The sequence below is a fragment of the Suncus etruscus genome, chromosome 7 (genome assembly GCF_024139225.1).
Source record: "Suncus etruscus isolate mSunEtr1 chromosome 7, mSunEtr1.pri.cur, whole genome shotgun sequence".
Classification (NCBI taxonomy): domain Eukaryota; kingdom Metazoa; phylum Chordata; class Mammalia; order Eulipotyphla; family Soricidae; genus Suncus; species Suncus etruscus.
The window spans coordinates 71,655,952-71,679,274 of record NC_064854.1 but is presented as its reverse complement, the minus strand read 5'-3'; the positions used below and the strand labels follow the sequence as shown (position 1 = coordinate 71,679,274).

The 23,323-nt window shown below is 31.7% G+C and overlaps 1 protein-coding gene across 1 annotated transcript in view; it reads left to right on the top strand.

The window, feature by feature from the left end:
* The window catches only part of ADGRB3 (adhesion G protein-coupled receptor B3), an 898,471-nt gene that overhangs the window by 710,794 nt on the left and 164,354 nt on the right, over positions 1-23,323 (top strand). The window contains exon 20 of the mRNA XM_049776768.1: positions 846-948. Coding sequence (XP_049632725.1) covers positions 846-948 — 103 coding nt within the window. The remainder of the gene's footprint in view (positions 1-845; positions 949-23,323) is intronic.

The following is a 23,323-nucleotide window of genomic DNA, read 5'->3' as shown; positions in this document are numbered from 1 at the left end:
ACTCTAATACAGTTTTAAAAGGCTTATATTCACAGCAAGCACACATGTATCATTTTGTTACTGTTACTCACTATTTACCAAAGGATACAATATAGTAAAATAACTACTATCCTTTAAGAGTAAACAGCTAGTAGGATATATTATCCTGCAAAGTTTTATCCTGGATTACCTTTATTACTTACTAAAATTTATGGATAGACTATCAAAACTTTATATGTTTATATGGAAAGATAATAAAGAAAACTTTTCAAACCAATGATTAATTTTCTTTCTTGTAGGGAACAAAGGATAGGGTGTCAGGGATTGAACTAGGGTCACCAAATGCTAGGCAATCACTATCTCTTGTCTGCCAATAGTGGATTTTTGCATGCAAAATAATGATTTATTTTATTTTTCTCATCATTTGTAACAAACATTCATAAAAATATTGAATTCATAAAAATACTTAAAAGGATGAAGTGTTCATGTATTTTGGAAATTAATGACATCTTTCTAGTAAATGTAAAATCTGAGGTTTGTATTCCAATTATCAGTTCCTATTGACATTTATGATAATAATTAATATCATACACATGTGTAAAGATACTTAAAATTGAATTTAGACAATGTGTAACTTAGACTGTTAGAACTTCTGAGTTATACATAAAGTCTGAAAAAATAATGCTTTAGAGTAAGTATTTGTGCATTGCATAGTAATATTGCATGTCATGGAAATAATAATTAATTTTAAAAATGTAGTAATTAACTTCTGTAAAGATAGCATTTTTGTTTTTTCATTTCTACATGGTCTCTACCAATTTGAACAATACTAGAATACTGAAAGTGTACTTTCTCTTTTTGACTAGGTACATACGCTCTGAAAGATCCATAATTTTAATTAACTTCTGCTTGTCTATCATCTCATCCAATATTCTCATACTGGTTGGACAAACTCAAACACATAATAAGGTATTGTTATGATTCTCTTTTGTATGTTTTGTATGTTTATGCTTTGATAATATTGGTTAAACTTATAGATTCTTCTAGGCCATACATCCTTGAAGCTAAACCTTCTATAAATTTACAAGATGTGTAACTTTATGTAAAGATGATAGTAAAATATTAAACATAATATGAAAGCTTTATAAATTTAGAATAAGTAGATAAAATACAAGTTTTGGTTTAGATTAATTGAATAAAAATTTTTCTTTAATTTATTAATATAGTTATTCTAAAAACCATCAATGAATTACTTACAGGGATAACACAATTTTTAACATATACCCTTGTATGTAGGCAATAATATAAGTGCAATTTAAGACGTTAGTGTTTTTCAGAAATTTTTCATTAAAGAAAATTTGTTTTTCTACTTAATATTGTGTACTAGCTGCATAATCACTTTTAGTAGAATATAAAAGAACATAAAAGTGTAGAACCTTTTGTATAAATTATATTATCATGCCTTGTTATAAATGACTACCAAATTTTAAACAAATTACTCTAAAACACTTTCCAAGAAGCCTATAATAGCATTCATAAGATTTATGTTAAATACTGTTCTGATAACATTTATTGAACAATTTAGACTTGTCCTCTTCTCAAGTTTTATATTTTAAATATAAAGTCAATAAGTATACATTTTCCCATAATCTTTTATTTTAAAAATTATACTTTTAGAGGTTCTTTGGGTATATTTGATATTTATAAAAACACATATTAATATATTGATCATGAGTAATCTGCTTATTATTAATCTGTAACATATAGCTGCCTATTTTCTCTGGAGAATCTGATTTGGTTTGTGATGAGGGCTTGAAAAACTACCCTGGGCCAGGGTAAACCATAAAGAGGAGGTCACTTACTCTTAATGACAAAACAAACAAAATAAAACAATAACATAACAAAAGACTTAAGAGGTAAAAACATTTTTATTATTTCAAATGTTTGCCCATGTATTTTTCTTTTTTCATGATAAATTATGTTTTAAGTCAATATGGCAGCTATTAAACATGAATTATACAAAGAGCAAACTGGAAAATAGATTTTAAAAAAGGGAGAGAGAGTAAATGTGAGGTAGTGCCAGTTAGAATTGAGAGAGAAATACAAATAAAAAAGCCAACAGAGGGGAATTGAGATAAAAGTGAATACAATTAAAAAGAAAGTTAACGGAGGGGAGGAGGGGAACTGAAGAGAAGATGGCACCATAAGCCCTAAAAGATTTCTTAAACTAACTTTGCCTTCATTTTATTTGCAGAAGTAGGGGTGTTGAGGGTGCTATTAGGACATAATCTTAAGTGGCACAGAATGCTCCTAGCTCTGTGCTCTGGAGTAACTTTTGCAGTGCTTAGGGGACCAAATGTGGTGTGGTAGATCAGACCTGAGTTATAGCAGTCAGGATATGCAAGGTTTTCCTCAAAGGGATGATTTATCTAAATTGTCTGTGAGTGAGAGATAAAAAAAGTCATGTTAGATTTATTAATTTGAGCTCAAAGTTTGGATTTTTTCCCACCATTGATAACATTTCTACCACATTCTTTTGTCATGGGTATAAGGTATGCCCTCATAAAATATGGAAAACATGATCTTCAGGAGCAAATTTTGTGATTTGTGGCAAGGTTTATCCAAGTTTTGAGCACAGTAATAATAGTAGCATTTCATATATGCATCTGTAACTTTCTGTATCCACTTAAAATATGTTAAATTAATTTTAATAAATTTAATTAATACAGCAATTTATGAATGAATATTTTAACCAATAACTCATGTGGTAAAATGTTAATACAATACACAAAACTTTTATTGTTTCTGAATTTGTTGTGTAATTTATGTTTAAATTCAGTTTGGATTAATTACATTTTAAGTACTCAATAGGCACATGCAGCCAAAGGCTACCATATTGTGTAGATATATAGTAATATGAAGAAACAAAGACAGCCTCAGATAACTACATTCTACTGCTCTTTTACCTTATTTACTCAGGTCTTCCATGTCCTTGTTTTTTCAAGAGGATGTCGTTTTGATATCCATAAACATAATGACCAGCAAAAGAAGGATAAGAAAATAATGGTTCTACTTTACATTCTCATAAATATCTGATATGGATTCTTTAGAGAAAAAAGGTTCAGGATGGTTTTGTTTTTCAAATATCATTAAAAACAGTAAATTTTATGTGGTTTGGGACCATAGTAGTTTGTAACAGAAAAATATGCGTATTTTGCTGCTACAGTTATCAATGCTGTGGGGAGGAATGGGTGGTAGGTAAAGTTGATGAAGAAAATGTGAATCTATTTAAAATGGTTTCTTTTATGTTGCTAAACCTGCTTTAGTTCTGAGAAGGTAGCCTTGCAGTTTAACGCAATTTATTACAGTGACTAGGTGTAAGAAAACTGTAAAATTTTTAAAATAATCAAAACATAGGACTCTATTTTTAGTTATTCAAGAGTAGCAGATTTCCACAGGTATAATCATTTATTTTATTATGGTCTATGTGATAAATTGAATTAAATTGGCCTTGTGTAATAGCAATATCTTAACAGTATACCAACTTTGCTATTCAATATATTTTGGTTAATATGTTCAAAAATTAGAAATACAAATATATCATCTCTATTAGACTATGATGTTTATAAACTTCAAGAAGGTTATTTTTAATAATTTATTTTTGTTTTGGGGCCACACCTGGAGGTGTTCAGGGGTTATTCCTGTATCTTCACTCAGGCACAGATGACTGTATAATCTTCCAGGGGTCAAACCTGAGTCAGTCACCTGCAAGGCAAATGCCCTACCCATTGTATTATATCTTCTGTCCAGGGAGGTTATTTTTAAATATCAGTATTTTACTATTTTTTATGATGTGTCGGAAAATTCTTGTTGTTTGGGGCTACAGTTTATTTTGACTTAAATATAAATTTTGATTGCTACTTTACTAATCCCACTTAAAAAACGTAAAGACTTGAAGGAGCTGCATTTTTGTTTTGTTTTGTTTTGTTTTGGAGCCAAACACAGCATGCTGTGTCACACCTGGCTCTGACCTCAGGTAGGAGTGGGGATTGAACCCTGTTCACCTGCATGCAAGCAAGCACCTTACCAGTTATTTCTTCATCTCTGAGATTCTTTTTTTTTTTTTTTTTTTTTTTTTTGGTTTTTTGGGCCACACCCGGCGGTGCTCAGGGGTTACTCCTGGCTGTCTGCTCAGAAATAGCTCCTGGCAGGCACGGGGGACCATATGGGACACCTGGATTCGAACCAACCACCTTTGGTACTGGATTGGCTGCTTGCAAGGCAAACACCGCTGTGCTATCTCTCCGGGCCCCGTCATCTCTGAGATTCTTAATGCAAAAAAATGTATTACTGCTTCTAAAAGTCATCATTTTTGTATAAAAACTGATGTTTGATGGTGATGTTCAAAAATGTTTTGAAGTGTCATATTGGGTTATTCCTCTGAATTGCTTGTTGAAATATAATTGACTCAATTATCTCACACTGAGTAGCTTTGATTTCTTTTGAATTTTAATAGGAAAAAATTGAAAGAATCCATGGTCAACAATATCAGATATTTAAACTTCTAAACAATAAATTCAATTGTTGGCAGTTAAGTAAGGAATCAAATGTAATCTCATATATCTCTTCTTACATTGGAGCTATAAAATTTAATGATTATTCACTTTATTATTTTTGAAGATTTCTCATAAAGTGACACTGCTCTTAACTCTTTTAGTACATTTGTAATTCCATCCAGAATGCCATGCATAAGATAATAAATATTTATTTTAAAAAATACTTTATACTTTAAAGTATACAAATGGTTTCATTGATCATCAGTAGACTAGTTTTTAGTTTTACTTTGTTGAAATCACAGTTTATTTTAGAAGCATATATAGAGAATTCATTTCCTAGTCACCAATATATATGCATATATATATGCTTTCTAGAGGAAATTCACATACTTTTTTTTCAGTTGTTTCTGAGAGTCATATTTGACAAAGCTCTTTTTAGTAATTAATTAGGCTATGCAAAAATGTTTAATGTGCCTAGAGTTTTTCTCTGACAACATCACTATCAGATAATAAAGAAAGCAAGTCAAGCTCAGATTACATTACATACATATTTATTATACTCAGAATATCCTAGATGTTTATTATCTTAGAAACAATGATCACCATTCTATACAGCATGCATTTGAGGTGGTATAGCAAAACTACTCGGAATTTAATAATTTTTAATAAGAAAAACACAATAATGGTCAGGAGCAATAGCATAGTGGTAGGGCATTTGCCTTGCACATGACCAATCCAGGACAGACCTGGTTAGATCCCACACTTCCCATATGGTCCCTCTAGCCAGGGGCAATTTCTGCATGCATAAACAGGATTAACTCCTGAGCGTCACTGGGTGTGGCCTCAAAACAAAAACAGAAAAACAAAAAAAACAAACAAAAAAGAATAATACAATAAGAAATTTTCCTCTTATAATGCCTAGAATAATTAGAGATAAAATAGTGGGCCCATCTCTAAATACAGAAGACTATCTCAAATGTATTCATTCAAGAGTAAAAAATGTTAACCATAGAAATTATAATCCAAACATTCTTCTTCATTTGGTTTTATGCTTCTGAGCTTCAAGCTAGTAATTTTATTATTTATACCCCAGCCCCATATTCTAACACATTGTGTATCAATTAAGCGTTTTTAGAGGTTTTTTAAATTTTTATATATATATATTTATATTTTATTTTAACACCATGAATACATACATGATTGTGTTTGAGTTTCAGTCATGTAAAGAACACCACCCAATTAAGTGGTTTTTTTAAAGGTTTATTTTTTCTCTGGTTTTGATCCTATTTAATCAGGGACTATGAAGCTTACTGTCTTCTTTCCTCCCTTCCCTCTGCACCTGTTTAGGTCATAATAATAACCAGAATTGCATACATAATTGGTTGTGATACTTTACATTAGTTGTGGTGTTTTCTAGGGGTCACAAGCCTTAGGGTGCTTGCGCACTTGGCCACAGAGCTTGCTGAGTGGTTCACTTGACTAGTTATATTGATGCACATGTGCTTTTTTAGGATTTCCCTCTTCAGTTATAGTATTCACAGATATTCTACTTTTCTGTGTAAAATATATTGTTTCATATCCTCCACAAGTGGTTTCCAAATTTTCTCACAAAAGCAGAGAGAAACATTTTATCTGCTTATTTGTAAAGATTGTTATTTACTGAGTTTTGTATTAGTGTAAGAAGTTTCGGGATTAAATGTTTTAGGGAATAAATTTTATATTTCATAAAATTTTAGAAGCATTAAACATAACCGATGTCAATCCATTCTATGCTTTACTGATTCTAACTTCTATTATACTAAAAGGACCAAACTGTACAGAATTGACATTTGATCGTAATTTCTTGTTCCATGTTACCCTTCAATTTAGAATGCTTTTATTCTCCTCTAGCTGATGTGATTTCTCAGATATTTTCATAAACTTCTCTGTTGCTTAATACTTTTGGAAACTATTAGTCTTTCTGAACAAAGGTGTACTAGTTCCAGGATTTTAGGATTCCCTGTGTATATTGTGCTACCTGTTTTAATCAATTTTATATACTTTTTAGGACTGAACTAGGTTAATTCTTAAACTTGCAATGAACAATTTAGTAAGCACTTATAGAATTAAGTGAATCTATTTCAGTCATTTATATTAATAGCTGCAGTTTGTTTTGCAAGAATAGTTCCCAATTTTAAACAGAATTTAACCCACTATGCAATAAACACTGATTTCCAAAGTTCTATATTAAGCTGTAGGTGATTGACAGCTTGTTTTAAAGATCATATGGTTCTCTGAAACCTAAGAAATATTAATGTTCTCACTTGATAGTTTATGTAAAAAGTTTATAACTTTTAAAATGTAATTTTTCATATTTTTATAGAATTCTTCTGGAAGTAACTCTTGCCAATGATGTCAAATATGTATTTATGTCTTAAATATAAATGTAATTATAATAGTTAATGTTAAAACTTCAGATTTAAAATTATTATACTTAAATTTATTTTGCTACTACATATAAATATATTTAATGTGATATGCTTATATGTGTTTCATAAGAATCCATTTTGAGGTATCTGACTAAATTTCAAAAAAATCAATCTTTATCAAACCAAGTAACAGAATGGTTTATTTGTTTTTTAATTTTTTAAGTCTTCCATCAATAAAGTCTTATTTTTTCCTGTTGTTCTGAAGGTCAAATAGTGAGAGACAGAGGGATTGAAGGAACTATTTTGCATAATTTTAGGGTTTTATCATTATTTTTATTCCTAAATTTTTATTGCTGGAGTTATGATGTCATTTCAGTCACTTCAAAATAGGACAAAAGTGCCATATGAAGGATAGATTTGAAACAAAGAGGAAAATGAGATAGTGGAATTACTTAATAACAAGTATTCACAGAAAGGGTTAAAATTCCAAAAGAACATATTTGCCTACGGACTCAAAAATCAGACATAGTTCAACATAAGGATTCCTTCAGCAAGGGAGAAATGGAAGAGAAACAAATCGCTTATCTCTGTGTTGTAGTTCCTGTAGAATATTTTGGCCTATTGTGATGAATAACGCTCTGAACATGATTGACCCTCAGACATTTATATCAAAATATCTTTCAAATAATGCAAATACACACTTTGATCTGAGCAATTCATAGTCTTTAGCCCCGCCACCATACTTAGATATGACCTTTTTGTTTGTTTGTTTGTTTCGGACACACCGGTGACGCTCTGGGTTACTCCTGACTATGCGCTCAGAAATCGCTCCTGGCTTGGGCGACCATATGGGTTGCTAGGGGATCTAACCGCAGTCCTTCCTATGCTAGCGCATAAGGCAGATGCCTTACCACTTTAGCCACTGCTCGAGCTCCAGATATGAACATTATTAATCCCTACTTAGATATCATAACACTCTTCTCTTTTTTTTTTTTTTTTTTTTTGGTTTTTTTGGGCCACACCCGGTGACGCTCAGGGGTTACTCCTGGCTATGCGCTCAGAAGTCGCTCCTGGCTTGGGGGACCATATGGGACGCCGGGGGATCGAACCGCGGTCCGTCTCCTAGGCTAGCGCAGGTAAGGCAGGCACCTTACCTCCAGCGCCACCGCCCGGCCCCCATAACACTCTTCTCATTTGGACTACTTATTTAGTTTTAGTTTGTGTTAGTCTTCTTCCATATTACTATGATAAATATATTAAACTTAAATGAAAAATAAAGCAAGTTATTTTATATAAGCCTGATTAAAATTCTACAATGGTTTTTGTTGAGTTCCTGAGATAAATTTATATTTCTAAATATTACCCACATTTAGAGATACTTCTCAGAAGTACATTGACTTTAAACATGTCCCAGAAGAAAAATGATGACTTTTTTGGGATAGATGAATAATAAATATTTTTGGCTTCCAAGATTGATATATGTATTATCAACTTTTTATTTTTCAATTCTGCTTCTACTTTTGAGCAGGGTGTCGTTTCTCTGAGCTTTTATATATCTTGTATTCTCCAGAATCGCTGTTACATCTGTAAATTTTCACCAAATGCTTAATAAAAGGAGTCTTCTTCAAATGACTCTGGTGAAGTCTCTATTGCTATACTATGCTTCTATACTCTTTAGCATATGATTCTATTGTAGTACCTATTACATTATTTTTAAGTAGTCATGTATGAATCAATCTTACCTGTTTTTACAGAGATGATTTTCAAGGATGGTGTTTTTATCTTATTTCTAGGTTAATATATGAACATATATTTACCTTAGTACATATTACATACTTGGTACATGGTATGAAATCAGTAAGTAGATAATTTGATTGATGATTTTCTCTATTAAATGTGGTATACTATAACAAAAAGGCAGCTCCTTTACATTTATCCTATTTGGAATAATTGAAAACTTTGTCATTTTTTGCTACTGCTTAATGATAAGAGAAAGGAAGAGAGAAAAATAATAAAGATGTACAGAGCACTTTCTCACCTTAAATCTTTTATCTTGATGAACAGGTATTTGAAAGATAATTAAACAAATTGAATGATTCTTCAGGAGTCTTAGAAATGTTGAAGATTATCTATTTTTCTCCACTAGAGTCAGACAACTAGAGAAATTACAAATATTCCAAATAGATTATCTTTTTACCTTTTTTATATTACATCACATAAAATTATTTCTATTATATAACTATAGAAGTCAATGTTTAAAAGAAAGCTAAATATACTATACAGCAGGGGTCTCAAACTCAATTTACCTGGGGGCCGCAGGAGGCAAAGTTGGGGTAATCCTTGAGTGCAAAGTCAGTAGTAAGCCTTGAACATTGGGGGATGTGACCCAAACAACTAAAACAAAACAAAACAAAACAAAAAGATTCCTCTAGGGCAGGGCCACAAAATGTTGTACAGAGGATCGCAAATGACCCGCGGGCCAAGAGTGTGAGACCCCTGCTATACAACATAAATATTTTAAATAAACACCACATAAAGTCAATAATTTAAAGTCACAGATATTTTTTACAAAAACTGAAAGACCTTTGATATAATTACAATAGTTTTGAATTATACTAATTTTGAGGTTATTCCTGAGTATATATGTATATATTGAAGTGATTAAATTCTAAATTATATATAATACAATATATTATATATAAGTTATATATAAATCCTAGATAATATATATATAAGTTGAAATGAGTAACTTCTAGATTATTACTAAAATTCATTTCACCAAACTGAAATTTATCACTGTGTTACATTAGAATAGTGTCATAATCTAAAAGAGAACTCCTTTAAATATTACATATACTTTAGAATCTAATTCAGGATATGGCAAAGCTTAAAGTAAAGTAGTAATCTTAGAATTTGAAAACTTTATGGTTTAACATCTACTCAACTCAGCTCCTATAACTTAAAAAAAATCAGAGATAGAAAGAAATGGATGTGTCTAACATGAGAGCATTAAATCCAACTATAGGCAACAGAGTTTTCTAGAAGCTTCTTACCTAAATAGAAGAAATTGATGGTTTTGTGTGAAAACTTTTATTTTGAATATCTACCCAAGATTTAGTGAATCCTGGAAACTGCAACAGAACACTTTGTTTTAAATCATTACTTTATTTAAGCACTGTGGTTACAAAATTGTTAATGCTTCGGTTTCAGTCATACAATGTAAGCCAACTTTCACCAGTGTACAGTTTTCCACCACCCTGTCCCCATTTTCCCTCTTCCACAACCTGGCCACCTGCCCCTTAGACAGACTCTCTCTCTCTCTCTCTCTCTCTCTCTCTCTCTCTCTCTCTCTCTCTCTCTCTCTCTCTCTCTCTCTCTCTCTCTCTCTCTGTCTCCCACCTCTCTCTCCTCCTTTCTCTCTCCTCTCTCTCTTTCTCTATCCTCTCTCCTCTCTCTCTCTTTCTCTCCTCTCTTCTCTCTCTGTCTCTCTTCCTTTCTCTCTCTTCCTTTTTTTCTTTCTAACACTGGTTCGCACTACAGTTACTGCAAGGGTACCATCCATATCCACTATGAAAGAAATCATTGGAACTGATCACTGAACAATTTTGACAGTTTCTAAAAAGGATCCTACAAGAGATTTAAAAAAAAAGAAGTAAAAAGTACCTCATTAAAAGAAAAAAAAAACAGTATTTCTTTACAAACATGACTAGTTGTTACCAGTATATAAAGTACTAAAATAAACTAACATCATTCTCAACTAAGCAGGATATTTTATAAAGAGCCTAAAAAAGATAAAAGATACCCAATGCATAGAATAGTCAACTATCTCTGTTTGTAGAAATTTTTTTTCTTTTCTTTTTTTTTTGGGGGGGGGGCACCCGATGACACTCAGGGGTTACTCCTGGTTTGGGGGATCATGTGGGATGCTGGGGGATTGAGCCAGCTGTGGTCTGTCCTAGGCTAGTGCAGGCAAGGCAGACATCTTACACTTTGCAACAATACTCAGGCCTGAAAAAATATTTTTTCAATGCCAGGGATCAAGCCAAGGTTTCATGTATGCAATGCATATACTTTACCACTCTGTCACCTCTTTGGCTCGAAGAAACTTCATTAAAGTATAGAAATAAATTGTAAAGCCCCTTAAAGTGTCTTTACCTGACATTATCAGGAAGAAAAGTATCTGACACAGAAATAAGAGATAGCATAGAGTAATTAATTGTCTTCTAAGTTCACCCATACACCAATGTTTTTCTTCACTCCTCAGCTTCTAATTCTAATTTATTTTATTATTTTATTTTATGAGTTTAATATGTTTTTATTTTATTATTATAATTTTATTATTTAATCATTTTTATTTAATTATTTTATTTACAAAATACTTTCTTACTACTACTAAAACTAGTATTCACTTATTTCAAAAGTTTATTTTCCAATTTCATTATGATGTTAGTCATTAGTTTTTTTATTTATTTTTGTTTTGTGCTATGTCCAAATGTGCTTAAAACTTACCCCCGGCTCTCTGATTGGGGATCACTTCTAGCAGTGATTGGGGTATCATTTATACTGGTGCTTGGGATCAAAATTGGGCCTTCTATATAAAACCTTGGGTTCAGCCTTCTAACTTATATCTCTAGTCCTTAACTAATCATTTTTACTTTATCACTAATATTATTTGAATGAAGGTTTATATTTGTGTTCTTTATAAGCTATATTAGTATACTATGATACATACGTTTTATCTGTTTAGATGTACCTAATTAATGTTATTAGTATACATATTTACTGCTGCATAGGGTTTCTGGTGTTTTTATCTTGTGTGTGTGTATAGAGTGCCACCAGATATGTGCTCAAAGATTAGTCCTGGTATTGCTTGGAAGACCTTGCACTTAGGGATCAAATAAAGATCAGCAGCAATAATCAAGCAGTTACTTGCTTCCTGTAATATCTCTTTGGTTTTATATTTGTATATTACTTTTAACAGTAACGTGCTCGCTTCGGCAGCACATATACTAAAATTGGAACGATACAGAGAACAGTAAAATGTTTGCATAGTTTTGCTCTGTATTTTATATTTTTAGTTTTGTTTAAAACAATATAATTATTAGTTTAGAAACATCTATTTCCTAACTTCAAAATAATGATTTAGTTATCTAATTGCTGCAACCAAATTACATCAAAGTTAAAATTTTTGAAGTATTTATAACACCATTTTTATGAGTCAGGAAATTGAGAACTCTTTAGCTGGATAATTCTGGCCCCATGCCTAGTGTGAGCTAGAGTTCAAATGTATGAGAGACACAGTCATCTGACGTCTTCATTGAAGCTGGAATATTCTCTGTTTAGTGTCTAACATTTCAAATATAATTGAAAATTATATTTTTGTAATGCCAACTTCTGACTAGAAATATGGTAGGAATATTCAGTTAGTCAGAGGAGGCCAGGTCACACTGTCTCATTTGTGCCTTTTGGCTTGGAACAATTTTTAAAAAGGCAACTATAAAAGTAGCTTATCAATGATTTTTCTCCTACTATAAAGTTTGTTCCTTGCCTCTGGACTTTCTTAGTTATTCTTTTCTCACTCTTTATTCAATCGTAGGATAAATTAGTTAACTTTTTCAAGTTAAGTAGATCAAATATATTAAGAGAAGAAATTTTTCTAAAGTTCCTCTTCCCTCAAACCAAAGTACCAAAATAGTTTTCTTATTATCTTTGTCCAAAAATCCATTGTTTCTGTTATATCAATCACTTTAATATGTCATTTTATTTTATTATGTTTTTATGGGAAAATATTTTCTGATTTTTATAATATAGAATCCAGTGCCCATCATAGAATTTGCTGCATTATAGCACATAGTTATTATATGATTTGAAACAAATGAAGGAAACATCTCTGTTGTGTTCCAATCAAGCAGTAGGAAGGAATAATGAAAAGATTGGCATAATACCTATCCAATATCTGGTATGTAATAAACTTTTAGTGAGGTAAAATATACAGTGAGTAAAATGATGAGTGCCTCTGAACATATATTTTTGGAAATAGAACCCTAATTAATATACAGAACATTTGTCTTGCCCTAAAAATTTCTTCTCTTCTTGTAGTTAACCTTCATATCCACTGCCCACTTGTATGCTAGATTCTCTCATTTGACTTACTTTTATCAATTTGGGGATTTTATGTAAATGAAATAATAAAGACATACAGTTTTCAAGGGTCAGATATACAGTTATATGTGTTGGTAATTCTTTTATGTTCCTATTATTGCACAGTATATCAAAAATTACCTATTCTCTGTTTGATGTTTTAACTGTTTTCAGGGGTCTTTGCTTTGCTTATTTGAAAAAAATTGTTCAAATTTCTTTCAAAAGATTTTTTATGGAATGTATTTTTATTTCTTTCTGTAACATGAGGACTAACATTCTTGTATTAAGGTCAAGTAAGAATTTTTAGCAAACAAAACAGAATTTCTGAACAGATTGAAAATTTTCTGCATTCTTATCAGCAGTATCTTTGTTTTCCATTCCAGTGCCATAGTAACTAAATAAATTAAACAATTTTTAATATTTTTACAAGTTATTTTATAGTCAATACTACAACTTCTATGTGCAAGTTCTTTTAAAATAATAATTTTATTATTTTTTCAATAATATACTCAGATTCAATTTATCATATGGATAAACATATAAAAAGACATCTTTATATAAAATATTTATATATAGCATAAATACAAACATTTTGAATCTTAGTTTGTCATATTTCTCTTTAGCAATTTGTGCTTTGAGTCTTTTATAAAAGATTATTTCTTACTCTTTTTTGTTTGTTTGTTTTGGGCCACACCCAGTGGCACTCAGGGGTTATTCCTGGCTTTGCACTCAGAAATTACTCCTGACAATCTCTTGGGATTATATGAGATACCAGGGATTGAACCTGGGTCACTGTTACAAGGCAAATGTCCTACTTGCTATGCTATCATTCAGCGTTTATTGCTTACTATTTAAATCATAAAAATATTATAATATATTATATACTGTCTTATTATTTTATATTTCATGTAGGTCTGTGATAAACCAAATCGAGTTTTATTGTTATAAGATATAGAAAAATAAAAATACATATATATATATATATATATTAGTAGTAAGTATTTGTTGTAAGACTATATTTACCACTGAATATTCATCTAACTTTAAAAAACTGAAATTACTTTATAGTTAGGCTTATTTATGGAATCTGTTGTATTTTCTTGATATTTATTTCTTTATTATATTGATATTGATATCATACCATATATATTTATAAATATAGCTTTACAGTAAGTTTAGAATTATAGTTTGAGTTTCTTTACCTTCATATTTTAAAATATCTTAGAGTCCCTTTCTGAATTTGACTACTTTTTCTATATTTTTGTAAAATTTATTATTTTAAAATGGACATAATTTTCTTTAAAATAAACATCTTCAATTTTTTTTTCAGACTAAAAACATTTTTATTTATTTTTTTATTTAAACACCTTGATACAAACATGATTGTGGTTGGGTTTCTGTCATGTAAATAACACCCCCCATCACAAAGAGTAATGGGCTTAGTTAGAGAAATAACTACATTAAGAACTTTCCTAACAATGAGAATGTATGAGGGAAATAGAAAGTCTTCAATGGTTTTTAACCACTTGTCTATGTATAGGTGTACTGATAGGTGTTGCTGCTCACATGAAAAATGATTAACACTTCTATAATAAAAATTTGAATAATGATTTATTTCACTGTATAAATATAAACGAAAAGAAAAGGACAGGGAATTTAAGATATCATGCTAAAGAGAAGTGCCTGGTTTACTCTTGTTTTAGATTTTAGAAGGAAAGAAAATGGGGGAGCTATAGAAACCACCCCTTTACCTGTATTCAAGGCATTCTATTTCACACACTACCATTGTCACATAGTTATTAGTGTAGTTATTTCTCTAACTGCACTCATACTCTTTGTGGTAAGCTTCATATAGTGGACCATTTCAGCCCTCATCTCTATTGTCTCTGTGTGTTATTAAAATAATGTCTTTTGTTTTTCTTAAATCCCATAGATAAGTGAGACTATTCTGTGTCTCTGTCTGAATCATTTCACTCAGCATAATAGTTCCATGTCCATCCATGTATAGGAAAATTTCATGACTTCATCTCTCCTGACAGCTGCATAGTATTCCATTGTGTATATGTAGCACAGTTTCTTTAGCCATTCATCTGTTGAAGGGAATCTAGGTTGTTTCCAGATTCTGGCTATTGTAAAAGTGCTACAATGAATATAGGTTTGCAGAAGACATTTATGTATTGTGTATTTTGTTCCCAAGTTATATCCCTAGGAGTGGTATAGTGGATAATATGGGAATTCAATTTCTATTCTTTGAGGAATCTCTGTATTGTTTTCCATAAAGGCTGGACTAGATGGCCTTTCCACCAGCAGTGAATGAGAGTTCCTTTCACACCACATTCCTTACAGTACTGCTTGTTCTTTGTGATGTGTGCAAGTCTCCGTGGCATTTCATTGTTTTGATTTGCAGCTTCCTGATGATTAGTGATGTGGGCATTTTTTCATGTGACTTTTGTCCACTTGTATTTATACTTTGAGGAATTGTATGTTCATTTCTTCTTCCCATTTTTTGATGGGGTTAGATTTTCTTCTTGATAAGTTCTGTCAGTAACTTGTATATCTTAGATATTAGCCCCTTGTCAGGTATTGAGTCAATAGTTTATCCCATTCTGTAAGTGGCTTTTTTATCCTAGCACTATTTCCTTTAAGGTGCAGAAGCTTCTAGCTTAATATAGTCCTATTTGTTTATCTCTGCTTATGCTTGTTTGGAGAGTGATGTTTCCTCCTTGAGGATGACTTTATTCTCAATATCATAAAGTATTTTACCTACATGTTCTTCTGTATACTTCATGGTTCCTGGTATGATATCAAGGTCTTTAATTCATTTGAATTTGACCTTTGTGGATGGTGTTAGGTGGAGATCAGAGATTGCTTATTGGCATGTGGCTGAATAGTTGTCCCAGCACCACATATTTAAGAGGTTTTCTTTGCTCCATTTTGCCCGCCCCTTTTTTGCCTTTTATTTGATTGGATGTCGGGGGAACATTCTCTGAATGTTCTCTGAATACTCAAGTAATTCCATTGATCTGAGGTTCTATCTTTATTCCAATACCATGCTATTTTAATGACGATTGCTTCCTAGTACAAAATAAGTTAGGGAAAGTGATGCCTTTCATATTCTTTTTCCTAAGGATTGCTCTAGCTAATTTTGGCTGTTTATTGATCCAAATAAATTTCAAGAGTAGTTGATATACTTCCTTGAAAATATGTCAAGGGTATCCTTAAAAGAATCACATTAAATATGTACAGTGTTTTGGGGAGTATGGCCATTTTAATGATGTTTATCCTCCCAATCCATACATAGGGTATGTGTCTCCATTTCCTTGTTTTCTTTTATTTCTTGAAGCAGTGTTTTGTAGTTTTCTTTGTATAGGTCCTTCACTCCTTTTGGTTTTTGGTCCTTCACTCTGACTATAATGTCATTTTTAATAAATTAAAAATATTCAAAACTCTTTAATAACATTGTCTAGAATTTATGTTCACATTATATTGATTAATTTTTAAGTATAGGCAGTATTCTATATATACATATATATCTTTTTTCAATTGCTTAAAATTCAAATATCTGAAAAATTTCTTTTTGTCTCATACAAATAATATAATGTTGTTATTAAAAGGTAAAATAGGATATTTACCAAAATATCATTAATAGAATCCCATTTTTCCTAATAAAATAGTGGTATATGCTTGTCTTTTGCCCCAAATAGTAGAATTAATCCTATTATGTATGAACTGTGTTGTAATATAATAATTTCTATTTCCCCTGTAAGTTTTCTAATGGAATACTAGTGTAGCCTATTTTTTCTTGTTATTGTTTCTGCTGTTTGTTTTTTGGGGCCACACACACAGTGACACTCAGGGGTTACTCCTGGCTATGCGCTCAGAAATCACTCCTGGCTTGGGGGGGCCATGTGGAACACCAGGGGATTGAATCGCGTTCCATCCTAGGTTAGCGCGTGCAAGGCAAAGGCCCTATCACTTGAGGGCCACCACTCCGGCCTCTAGCCTATTTTTATATTTTCTTTTATAGTTTTATAGTTTATTTTCTTTTATAAATTTATTTTTATACTCTAAAAATTGACACATTTTTGATCGATAAATCTTGATGTACTTTAGTGTTTTGTAGCTACTTCCCAGTATATTCTTATTTTCTTATTCTGTAGGGAAATATATCCACTCCTCTCCCTACCATACTTCATCCTTCAGCCATATGAATTATGCAAACTCTCCATTCTTCTACTTTTTAATTTGATTCACTATCTATTGGTTATTAATATAAAGAAATGCCCTCTGTAGTAAACAAAATACAATTTACATATTTCTATTTTTAGCAAATATAATAAACTCAATTTAAAACAAATGGCAAAAAAATGAATTACACAGATGAGGAAAATTTAATTATTTTTCATTTTCTGATCATGTTTAAGATTTTGTTGTCTATATTTAATGTCTTAAAGAGAATTTTTGAGAAAAAGACATTTTCAGTGTACATACAAAAAAAATGTAAACTAAATTCTTTAGGGTATACCACAGAATAGCTCATCTCCAGATATTTAATGTTTGCTGGCATTCTACTTGTAGAAATTATCCTTGATCTGTAGTTGAGTTTTCCAGAATGTTTTTGTGCAACTTGCTTTGCTCATGCCCAGCTATAAAGAGGATTCTTGTTAACTTTCCAGATTCCATTTCTTAGAAAAGAGGGGAATTTAAAAGAAATTTTTGCAGCTACCACTGTTCTATATAAATTGCTTATACTACATTTTCAGATATAAAATTGTATTCTTGCAGGCATTTTATTGGTAATTGTTTTTCCTAGCAGCTAAAATTTTAAGAACAGTAAAAAGATCCTAGGGGACTAGAAGAAAGTAGCAAATGTCTGTGTTAGAATAATATCAGTTATTAAAACTCATATTTGTTCTTCTCTATATTCCAATCTCCAGTGAGTTTTTTCTCCTAGAATTTGAAGGGAATATGAATAATGTATAATATTGATAACATCTTATAGAATACTGGCAAAACTCAATATAATTAATGCTCATATTGAGCCCAGGTGTATGTGGAAGTGTAAACAATTAGGAAAAGTAATGAGTATGAACATATTGATAAAATTAAAGCATTCCATAAAATAGAACTGCAAAGTCATTAAAGAAGTTGATTGCTTTTGAGTAAAAAAGGTCAATCCACACAGGCATTTTTCCAAACACTAAATGGTGATATATTTAATTACTTCTTTTTTAAAATGAAACAGATATTTCAGAGAAGGATGACTTATGAAGATAAATATATTTAAGAACCAAAGTGTGTAGATTGAGAAAATATATTAGGAAAATAGTAGTTTTCTATTTTGGTAAAGAAGGAAGGATTTTCAAAAATCACAGATATTTTTAATCTACATTTTCCATCTACTCTACAATGTTGGAATAATTATATTTATAGAGTGAAATGTTCTGATGGTGATTCTGAGAGTAATGGCAGTTCAGAAAAACTAGTACTAAAATTATAAGAAAAATGGAATGTGGATAAGAAATAGATGTTGCCATGGCAATAATGCATGAGTGGGTAGGTCACTTGCATTGCAGTGCTAAGGCCAGGTTTTATCCTTAATATTCCATATAGTTTCCTGAGCCCTACCAGCAATAATCCTTATCATAGAGTCAGAAGTAAACCATGAATAAAGTTAGGTATGTACCCAGAACAAAGGAAAAAAACACACAAACATAAAATAAGTAGAGGACTGAAGTTGCCTGTCAATACCTCTGTGTTAATTTATTTCTAACATACCTCAGAGTTACTGTATCAGTCAAATAATAATGACTCATAGTTTTACTGTAAATAATTATTGTCAAGAACATAGCACAGCAATACTACAAAGATTAATATTAAACTTTTTAATATTCATGGAGAAAATCATAGATTTTAAGAGAAATAACTTCAGTAAAGCTAAAAACATCATTTAAAATTTGCTTAATAAGAAAATGAGTCAGTACTATATAAATTATTATGAATTTTTGGCTCCAAATAGATGAGGTTCAATAAGAGATGAGCCTAAAAGGGTAATAATTTTGATAATATTCTGTCTTGGATGACTACCCTTGTTGCAGCTCATTTTGTTAACAACATTCTTCAATAATTTTTAAGCTTTATGTTTACTAAGATACCATGATTTATAATACATTTGTTTTAGACATAGTGTTTCAACACTGATCCCACCATCAATGTAAATTTCTCTTTACCCTTGTCCCTGGTTTCCTCCCCACCCCCAACCTATACTCAGCAGCACAAAACAAAGGAATAGCAGAAAATAAAACAATAAGTTAATTTGTGATGATTGATTGCTGTATTATATTAAAATATTATTTAATATGTTTTCTTGTGCTTGTAAATAGGAACATATGGCCAGAGCTGAGATTAGGCTTAGCTATAGAAAACATGCCTTCATGTTTTCTTCATGAGTGATTGGATTCAAACAAAACAAAATACACAAGAACACAAGGTTAATATAAACCTAAAAATATAATAAGATCATTTTATTTTTATTTGGTTCTATAAAACAATTCAGGCTTTCATATATATATTCAATATCTATTATTGAGCCATGAACCAAATCTTTGGTCCTTACCAATAACATTTTATAATTCCTCCCATTTCTGTTTTCAACATCGTCAGATAATCTAGTGAACATTATTTAGTCATGCATTACTAATGTAATGAGATGTAAGGTACTGAATATATTGGGAAAAAAGTAAATGATAAATTCTATAGTAGTTAATTTCATGGTGGTTATTTATTTATTTTAAATAATAAAAAACATATTTTCTTAACTTGCAAGTGCAGTTAGAAATTAAAAAAAATGATTAGCAATTTATAAATGCTCTGGGAGTAAAAAAAAATAGTACAGTGGTCAAGGCACTTGCCTTGTATAATGTGGACCTGAGTTCAATCTCCGGCATTTCATTCAGTTCCTCAAACTTCCTGAGAACAGACCCAGGAGTAAGCTCTTAGTATTGCTGGGTGTGGCCCCCAAACTAAACAAAAATATAAAAATAAAATAACTGTTAAACTCAAATTTACCTCATTAAAATTTGTATTCTATAGAATTCTTTAGATAAAATATATTTCTTTAATGTACAAAATGTGTTTGAAGGATATTCTCACTTTTCTGTGGTATAATAACTAGATTAGGAAAAGTCATATAGTAAAGAGGAGAATAAAGAATTCAGGGAAGGACAGAGAAGGAAAGAAATTCAGGATGGAAAGGAAGAAGGAGATAAAGAAAGTAATAGGGAAATAGGAATCTGGTGCCTCTGTTATACCAGGGGGCTGTGAAAGTTATATATCCAAAGCACAGAAAACTGAAAACATGGGATCTAAATTATAACCACTGAACTTTTAAAAAGTACTTCTCAAGGTTGCAAGAAGGGAGAAGGGGGTGGGCACAAGAGGGAGCACCAGAACACTGGTAAAGGGAACTTCTGTGAATGGTTTGAAATATTGTATGCCTAAAACCCATTATAGCTTTTCAAGTCATATTTCTTTAATTAAAAAGTGTGATAATATTTGTGATTATTTATATATTTGGGTTTTTTTGTTTTTATAATTATCTGTTTTGTGAGGACAAATTGAAATCCATTTTTAAAACTGTTTTTAATATATTTGTCATTTAAAAATTAATGGTAGATTAGAATGGATGAGTACATTTTTTTTTTTTTTTGGTTTTTGGTTTTTGGTTTTTGGGCCATACCCGGTGACGCTCAGGGGTTACTCCTGGCTATGCGCTCAGAAGTCGTTCCTGGCTTGGGGGACCATATGGGACGCCGGGGGATCGAACCTCGGTCCGTCCTAGGCTAGCGCAGGCAAGGCAGGCACCTTACCTCTAGCGCCACCGCCCGGCCCCCGGATGAGTACATTTTTAAGGAAAAGGTATTTTATATTTTTTAATACTTAGTTATATACTTAAGCTATATATTTCTATACATCTCACTAGGATTCAGTACACTATCTTCCAGAGGTAAATAATTTAGAAACACATAAGAATAGGCCCTATTCTACAAGTGCATTTACCTCTCTTTAAAGAGTACTAAGGGTGGGGGCTGAGCAGTGGCGCTAGAGGTAAGGCGTAGAGGTAAGGTGCTAGGGGTAAAACTTTCCTTGCAAGCTCTAGCCTAGGACGGACCACAGTTTTATCCCCTGGCGTGTTCTATACCCCGGAGTCCCATATGGTCCCCACAAGCCAGAAGCAATTTCTGAGTGCATAGCCGGGGTAACCCCTGAGTGTCAATGGGTGTGGCCCCAAAACAAAACAAAAGATTACTAAGGAAAAAAAAGATGACATTTCTAAGAAGCAGAAATAAGACTTAAGCAGAACTTTACCTTAGTATTAGGACTTTTTTTCTAAACACTTTTATATTAATGTATCATAGCTCACCTTGTTTCAACATCTAACTCAGTCATTAATCAGAAATTAATCTTAAAAAAAACATCTAGCCTATTACATTACTAAATTTATTTAACATCAAAACCACAAAGAGTGATGAGTGCAGTTAGAGAAATAACTACATTGAGAACTATCCTAACAATGTGGATGAATGAGGGAAGTAGAAAGCCTGTGTCCAGTACAGGTGTGTGGGGGGTAGGGAGGAGGGAGACTTGGGACACTGATGTTGCACTGGTGAAGGGGGGTGCTCTTTACATGACTGAAATCATACAACTACAATCATATTTGTAATCACAGTGTTTAAGTAAAGATAATTTAAAAAAAGAAGTTAAAAAATGAAAATATATACGTATGCATTTTGTGGAGGGTGTAGGGGTTCTATGCATCAAAAGTGGTTAAATATAAATTATTTAATTTTTCTTGTAATTCTGAGGGTAAAGATTCATTTTTATACTTATTTAAATATAAATAAATAAGTTGATATAGTTGATTCTATTACATTTATTTTCCAATAGCAAACCTATTGAAAAAATTAGAGAAAAAAGAAAGAGAAGATAGTTAAAAAAGAAAGAAAACAATAGAAATTACAGTAGCATGCATATTTTTGAAAAATATTGTTTTAAATGAAGTCATTAACACAATGGCAGATGGTTTAGTAAGTTCTTGTAGGCTGTACATTTTGTTAAATTGGTGTGTTCCTATAGCGCTTACAACATCAAACAAATGAAGCTGTCCAAAAATTCAAAGCACTATTACTGGTACTATGATTTCTAGGAGCATGACACAGCTGTCTGGCCTCCAAAAAGAAGAAAGATACAGGGGGAAGATGCCTTTACTCTCCCCAAAAAGCCATGATGATAGCAACTCATAAAACCCTTCGTACCTAAATTTTGATCAGATTAGTGTCCCTGAAGGGAATAGTAGAGGGTCAGTGGTGAGGCAGGACCATTGGACAGATGGTGATTCTGGATGATGGAGGCAGCAGGCATGGCTTTGGAAGAGTGAGGCTTGGTCTGCCCTCTCTCCCAAGAAGGCCAACTTTTTGCTGTGGTGGCCATTCTACCATGATCTTGGTTTACATCTTGTTCAAGGAGTGAGTCTATACATCTGGCTTGATTTGAACATGGTGACATTCTATGCAGGCAGGATTGTGGCTCTAGAGTTAAGACTACTTGTTTTTTTAATTTAGAGCATTGTAATCTACAAAGTTATTCATAGTTGAGTTTTAGACATACATACAATATTTTAATTCCCCCCCCAAGTCTCCTCAGTCTACAAATGTTTCCAGAGTCTATCCCATGCCACCACACTCTCACTCCAACTCACCCCACCTTGGGATCCATGATTTTCTTGTGGTTGACTATATGCTTGAATATTAATTCTATACTTTCTTACTTAATTTTTTATTTTTTAAATTTTATTTTATTTTAGTTAATAAAATTTAATTGAATCATGAGAGACATAGTAATAAAGTTGTTTGTGATTAAGAAAAAATATTTACATTTCTAGGCAAGAAGTTCTATGCATGATACACATTCAGTAACAATTTTGCAAACCACCAATTGTAAAAGGAAAAAAGAGAGTGAGGGAGAGACAATGAGAGAGATGGTAAGGGTAGTGGAGAAAGGCAACGCAGAAACTGGGGACATTGGTGGAGGAAAATGTGCACTAGTGAAGTGTTGGACATTTTATGATTGAAACTCAACAATAAACAGGTTTGATGTTGTGTAATTCATGGTGATTCTATTAAATAATTTATTTATTAAAATAATAAAATAACGAAACTATGCCTGCCCAGCGGGGCCCGA